Raw genomic sequence first — 7,427 nt, 5'->3', positions numbered from 1 at the left:
GTTTTTATCAGGTTGTAACTTCTACCATGCTAATTCAAGGATAATTTAGAGAGAAAATTACAGAGTGATGTCCATTTATTTTTATTTTTAAAAAATATATCTTTTTGATAATTTGTAAAGACGTCCTTTTTTTATTTTTAATTAAAAATAATTATAGGACAGCTCGCATATTTTTATAATTCCCCAGCCAAATCCAAAAACTGCTCCTATGCATCCGCCTTGCTGTTTTTAGTAATAGATTATACTTTATAGATTATAGATTATAGATTGTGCGCATAATTGTTCTTGCGTTTCAATTATTTATTAATCACTCGATCAAGTTCCCATAAGTCAATTAATTATTAATTACTAGCTAGCTTGCTATTTATTCGTGAGTCTCGCTGGGCCTCGGCGGGGACGGCGCTCTGGGAGCTCACATCGCCGCATTGCTCTATTATGGGGTCGGATTGGGGACAGTGCCAGCAGCTGCAGCGGAAGAGCAAGCAATTTTTGGTCAAGTTCCTCGGCCTGGCGCTTCTTGTTGGCCTCTCCTCCCGTCTCCTCTTCTCCGGTTCCCCCATGTTCACGCCGGCGAGCGAGTTGCCCTCCGAATCCATAGCGGAGAGATCAGACTCGACGGCGGGGGTTTCTGAGGAGGCGTATAAAGGTGAGGGCTTTTCTGTCGCAGAGATCTGTTCGGCTAGGGTTGAATTTCGCCTAAATTCACAACGTCGGTAATATTCGAGAAAAATAAGAGTCTCGAAACGAGGTGTTTGTCCGCTCCTCATCGAGCAGTGACTGTTAAAAGCTAGTCTGGTGGTTTGGGTTCTGGATTTTCATTGCGAATAAAAAGTGTATTTTACGGTGGAAAGGTCTGAACTTTAATCATTGTCAGTCTTATCATTTTTTCGGATCTTTTAGCCTGTCTTGATTAGAAAATTTGAGAACGAAGATCTTTAATTTTGGTTTTCATGATGATGACACATATCTATATTCTCCTGAATTCTGTTTAGTTTGTTGAATTACATTGGTGGGGTTCTTATTTATAGATTGGATTAATGTTTAGGAGAGCGAAGACAAAGATCTTCAAGAACACTTGTTCATAAATGATCACATTTCACTTTACTGAGGATAATCATTTGATAGCTTCTTGGTGGCTAGATCCGGTATTGTGCTTTATCATCAGCATCAACTACTAAATGAAAATATTTAATTCCATAAAAACACCCCAATAAATTCTACAAGAGCATAGTCCTCTCCTGAGAATATAGGCTCGTTTATTCAAATTATAGCTTTGTTTGTATGAAATTTGTCTGTGCAACTTCACCCACAAAAACTTATCAGCAACTGTATTCTATTATGGATGACTTGTTATTTGGTCCAACTGTTTTTTTTCCTCTTCCTATGTTATATGATACTTGATATTACTGTATATTTTCAGTATCAGCTTCAACAGACAAGTCTTCAATTCCAGTTCCAGAAGCAGTCACAGAGGACCAGGTTTCAAAAGGTAGTGTTCCTAAGTTAACAAGAGAGATAAATCTTACTTTTACCTGCTGATCAGCTAAGTTTGATTTGCTAACAACTAGTAATTGAGCTTATTAGGTGAATCTTATTAATTAGACTTCTGGTGATGAAGCGAAATTAATTGGATACGGATGTTAGATCAACTCTGCATAGATTTAGTTGATAGAGAATGAGTAAGAACAATTCGACTGCGGAAAGGAGTCTGAATATTGAAACATTGTTTATTTGTATAGTGTTCTAATTAATAGCCACTGTTTTTATAGTTTCTTTTTCTTTTCCCATTATATTAGTGCAATCTTTGAAAATTTAGTGAGCTATAATTGACTAGAAGATGCACCATACCTGATGCAGATAAGTGTGATCTCTTTACTGGAGAATGGATCCCAAATCCTACTGGACCAACATATACCAATGAAAGCTGCAGGTTTATTGAATCTCCTCAGAATTGCATGGTGAATGGGCGTCCAGATACAGGATATCTATTCTGGAGATGGAAGCCACATGGGTGTGATGTTCCTCCATTCAGTGCTAAGAAATTTCTGGGTGGTATGCAAAACAAATGTTTGGCACTAATTGGCGACTCAATTTTTCGTAACCATGCACAGTCATTGCTTTGTCTCCTTTCCAAGGTAAACTTTAGGGTCATAAGCTTCAGACATATCAATTTTTTACTCATTGGCAAGTATCGTAAAGTTTCTGTATAATTCTGTTAGACAACATTGCAAAACTATTTAAATGGAGAAAGTGAAGAAAATTGGATCCTAATTCTTATCTTGATGATTTTGTTAGTCTCACCTTACCTTGTCTTGGATGAAGGTTGGTATTGTGTAGGTTATCTGAGCAAACTTGTGCTTCCATGGGCTGTCCAAGTCCATCTCTTTTGTTTTATTGCTTATTTCTTAAGAATAGGTAAAAGTCTTGAGAGAACAGTGTTAACATCACATAATGCTATTTAAATTTGAGCATCTCTTTGTTTTTAAAGCAATTTTCTAATCTCTTTTAAAAGCTTTGATTAGAGATTTGTAGCATGCCATTCACCGGAAAATGCAGTTAAACAGACTTAATGAAAAATTGAAGGACAAATTTGACCTTGGGATTACTATTCAACATCAATATTGTTCTGTATTTAAAGCAATGCAATGCAATTCTATTCTTTATTTCTCTGAAATTTTTTCTAGTTTATTCTTTTGGGAAAATGAACGAGTAGTGATCTAAGAGGCTTCATCCTAACATGCACCTGGTGGAGTGCTGCAGGATAACTTACCCTTATTTTGATCTGAATCTAACAAATTTTGGCTCGTTAGAAAGTCTTGATCTGAATTAATAACTTACCATGTAACTAAAATGCAGTTGCACGAAAATAAAACCTGAGCACCAAGTTAACATTGGGATGGCCAGCCAACAATAACATTTCTCTCTATTTAAACCAATGCAATGCCTCTGCAGAATGGACACAGGCAAAATAAAATACTAAAAGCCCTCTTGTTTTCTTCAATTTTTATTCATTTCAATTTTTTAAACATTTGTTTTGGGCAAATAGAGTGTGCCCTAAGAGGAGGCACTATCTTAACATGACATTGTGGAAGCATATTTTTGGCTTATACCTTAAGAGTAAGCATGACAGCAAATTGAATTTGTGGTGTTTAGCATATGCCTCAAATAATTATCTTTTGCATCTATATTGTTTTAGTCTATTTGAATATTAATGGAGGTAAAATCAATTTCCATTATTTTGGGATTATTTCATAAAAATCTTTGTATTTTACTGCTAATTTCTTTACAGTATTTACATCTTACTAAACAAGCTACTCTTGCAAATTCATTGGCTGTATTTGCAGTGTAAATGTCGTATGAACTTCATCACTTGCATGCTGTCTTATCCTTTCTTTTCTTGTATTAGGATTTTGTATTTTCTATGCAGACTTAAGGTTAACCATTATTAATGAATTTTGACTTTTTCCAAATTGATCTTTCTCTGAGTTTATTGATGAAACTGCAAGTTTTGCTGGTCTTTGTGAAAGCAATCAACTTTCATCAGCTATCTAGCAAACATTTTCCGCACTAGATAACCTGAAGCTGAGAGTTTAGTTTCTTTAACTAGTTTGTATTTGAACTTTATCAACTTCAAATGGATTGAACAACCTTTTTCAGAACAAGATTTACTTAAAGCTATGTCACCTTTGTATAATAAAAGACATCATTTTCTTCAAGTTTGTGCAGAAAATTCAGTATTTGAGAAAATTTTACAGGAATGAAGTTCTATAAAGAAAGTGAAGCCACTAAGTGTTTCTATCATTGTGGAGTTCTCTATGTAACATTCGGCCTCAAACTATAATTTAATTTTTTGGTGTTTGATTATGCAATTAAATTCTTAGACGATAAGTCTGTAGCCTGTGCCAACAAGAATGGTCTGTGGTATTTCTTGTGAACCTTTCACATTCCAAAATAGGTGCATATTTTTTTCTGGCCTTTGGTGCTGATAATCTTATAAAGTTATTGTCTTACTGCCAACTTTTCTTGATTCTATATGCTATAACTAACCGTTTAAATGGTGCATGCTTTGCTAGTTATATTGTCCTAATTACTAACTTGTTTGCAACATGATGCTGGTAGTCATCTGGTGGTTTCTCGTATTGTTTTATTTTCTGGTTTAAATTGTTGCCAGGACTTGGTTCTCTGTTTCTTTTCCTTTTCATCCGTTTTGAATCTTTTAGGCAGTCCATAAATCCGTTGTGTAAAGAATTTGTCCAGGGTGGAGCTATTTATATGTTAATCCAGGTCATAAATCTTACAGTTATTGTTTCTGGAATTTATTACATAAGTATCAGGATACTAATTGGCTGTAATTACTGGACATAGTTGAGTTTTGAGGGCATAACATGACTTCTCTTTTCTATTTTTTTTTTCCCAGTAAACTGAGTTGATAAACATATGTCTCCTCGTCGACTGATCAAATTATTGCAACTCAGGTGGAAGAACCTGTTCTGGTTTTTCATGATGATCAATACAGATCAAGGAGATGGCATTTCCCCTCGCACAACTTCACGCTCTCGCTCATCTGGAGCCCTTTCCTCCTTAAGGCCGAGACTTTTGAAGATGACAACGGTGTGGCAACATCTGAGAGTAAGCTCCATGCTGACACACTTGATGAAACATGGACAAGCCAGTATAACAGCTTTGACTATGTGGTAATATCCGGTGGGCAATGGTTTTTGAAAGCTGCAATTTATGTGGAGAATAACGCAGTTATCGGTTGCCACTATTGCCCGAAACTAAATTTATCAGAACTTGGTGTTCAGTATGTCTACAAGAAAACCCTCAACTCTTTATTCCACTTTATCAACACTTCAGAGCATAAACCGACCGTCATATATCGCACATGGACGCCAGACCATTTTGAGTTTGGCAGATGGTCCAGTGGTGGAGTTTGCAACAGGACCACACCGTATAAGGTTGGGGAATACACTGGTACAGATTTGGACCGTGCCATGCAGAACATTGAGTTGGAGGAGTTCACCAAGGCAATAGGAAGAGCAAATGGGGCAAAGCTGAAACTCCTTGACACTTTCAAACTTTCATTGTTGCGACCTGATGCGCATCCAGGACCTTACAGGACGTTCCATCCATTTGGCGACGATAAAAACAAGAAAGTTCAGAATGACTGCTTGCACTGGTGCTTGCCTGGTGCAATCGATACTTGGAATGAGCTAATTGTTGAGCTTATAAAGGACTAGTGAATTCAAGTTACCTTTTTGCTGATGGAACTTTGTTTCTTTAATCCTCTACACTTGAAATGGAAATGCTTATAAGCCAGTGTGTCAAATTGATGTATTAGCATTTAGCCTCCATATTACTATATTAGGTTTAATTGTAAATTTTCATCTTTTAGAAACTCGATTTAATGGAATCTGAAATCTTAGCACAGCTCTCTGGTAATGACTTTTGTAGGGTTTAAGATACACCGAAGTAGACGATAGAGTCACCATACACAAGTTTTCAGGTGAACTCATGAACATCTGTTGCTCAACACAATAGAATCCACACGTCATATTTTTGTTGCATCTTGTGATTATTTTGATGTGATCAACCAAGTTAAATTGGGTCCTATTTGATTTTAATCTTTGTGTCTAAGTGTATAGGAGTTTAGGAGCACAGAAAATTGAGCGAAAGACGCAGCTAGCGAAAAAGATGATACGAAAAAGGAGTCGATGGACTCGGTGTATCCGATGGACGAAAAAGCTACGGAAGAGTACACCGGTAGATGAGAAGAATGTACGCGACGTTCGAGGGACGAGAAGCCGGAACGAAAACCTACTCAAGGAGAAGGCCGAAAATTGTGTTCAGATGAATCCTATTTCGATTGACCGCAATCACCCAAGCGAACGGAGCAACGAAAGATCCAAAAGAAGGTTGAAGTTATTTATATGCTGCAGGCAGAGGACGCCCTCCATAAATATGGAAAGCGCTCTCCATAATAGATGGGAGGCACCCTCCATAAGGTATGAGAGGTGCCCTCCATGCTTATTGAGGATACCTTCGACCTAGTCTTAGTAGCTATTTGGCAGCAGATAAAGCTTTATCCGTTGCCTCACTAGAGGCGCCCTCAAGCAATAGATAAGATTTTACAGAGACTATAAAAGAACCCCTAGATTTAAGAAAGATACAACAACTTTAGAACTAACTACTGTAATCATTTTTTAAAGATTTTCTGAACTTTTCAAAGAGTATAAGAAGCTTCTCCGCCTACATAAAAAGAGCATTTTTAGTAAAACTTTACAACCGTCTTAGATTAACAACCACCTAAATTATAACCAAATTAAATTCGTTTATCTCTTTTCTTTTTTAATTAGTTGTTCATTTCAATTTATTTCAATTGTGATATTGCTACTAATTTTGGTTGGAAAGAAGGAAAAAGTTTTATTTTTATTTTCAGATGCAGCGCCCTCACCAGCCCGTCGTTGCGCCAACAATTTCCGAAAGATTATTTCTGAGACTTCTAATAGCAAAAGCAACTAGCAAACTTGTACCGTACACGCAATCCAATTACGATGCTGCAAGCTCAAGTATTCAAAAGAGGACTAGGCATATTTACATAATTTCTCAGAAATTGCGGCGTTGTTGGGCCTCCTCTGCCTTTATTTTTTGCACGCAAAACCAACCTTCTTGCAGCTTGCGCTAGTGCCAGTCCTCGATAGAAAGGAGAAGATCATGACAATAAAATCCTTACAGAAAAGGCGCAAATATTAAATACATGGTTTACAAAGTGTAAGTTTAATCACATTGATAAAATAAGCCGAACTTATAATCCAAACCTGATCAGTAAATGATAGCCAAAGCCATAGAAGAATATATAAAATATAACAGAGGGCTAAAATTAGTGTACATAGAAACCACCACTGAAAGCTATATAATTGAAAGGCTCCTCTGTATTTTGCACCTTATAAGGGTAAGAACATAAGAACAGTTAGTTTCACAGATTAACCACATATTAGAAAGCAATGGGATAGAACTTGACTGAATGGAAATTGCAAGAGGTGATCCAAAGTGTTTGTCTTTGTGCCCGAATTCCTCTGCTGATACTATTTTACACACTTCCTCAATTGTTTTTAAGCATGACAATAATGACTGCAAGATTGGGTTATGTAATATATTAACCTCTATTTAACTAACAGATTCCAATTGTGGATTTAAGCGACTAATCCTTTTGATTTTTAGTACTTAGGCATCTGATACTACAACTAATTTAAGAATACAACTGAGGAGATACAAAGCACACTCGCCTGTTCACATAGTTTTAGATAATTAATCCACCACACGTCGTTCTCCTAACATCTGAACCCACTCACCATTCTTCACTATAATTATCTTCTTGAAGGTTCCAATCGTGTGAAAAATTGACCTAAAATTAAAACTGGAAAAAA

The 7,427-nt window shown here is 36.5% G+C and overlaps 1 protein-coding gene across 1 annotated transcript; it reads left to right on the top strand.

Annotated features, from left to right (window-relative positions):
- Window positions 1-335: 335 nt before the first annotated feature.
- On the top strand, window positions 336-5,430 carry LOC122000771 (protein trichome birefringence-like 26). Its single transcript, XM_042555223.1, has 4 exons — window positions 336-646; window positions 1,421-1,489; window positions 1,858-2,135; window positions 4,476-5,430. Exons 1-4 carry the CDS (start codon window positions 436-438, stop codon window positions 5,238-5,240), a joined length of 1,323 nt encoding a protein of 440 aa, XP_042411157.1. The 5' UTR covers window positions 336-435; the 3' UTR covers window positions 5,241-5,430.
- Window positions 5,431-7,427: the final 1,997 nt, after the last annotated feature.

Source organism: Zingiber officinale, chromosome 7A, assembly GCF_018446385.1.
Source record: "Zingiber officinale cultivar Zhangliang chromosome 7A, Zo_v1.1, whole genome shotgun sequence".
In the NCBI taxonomy this organism is placed as follows: domain Eukaryota; kingdom Viridiplantae; phylum Streptophyta; class Magnoliopsida; order Zingiberales; family Zingiberaceae; genus Zingiber; species Zingiber officinale.
This window is presented reverse-complemented; position numbering and strand designations above follow the sequence as displayed.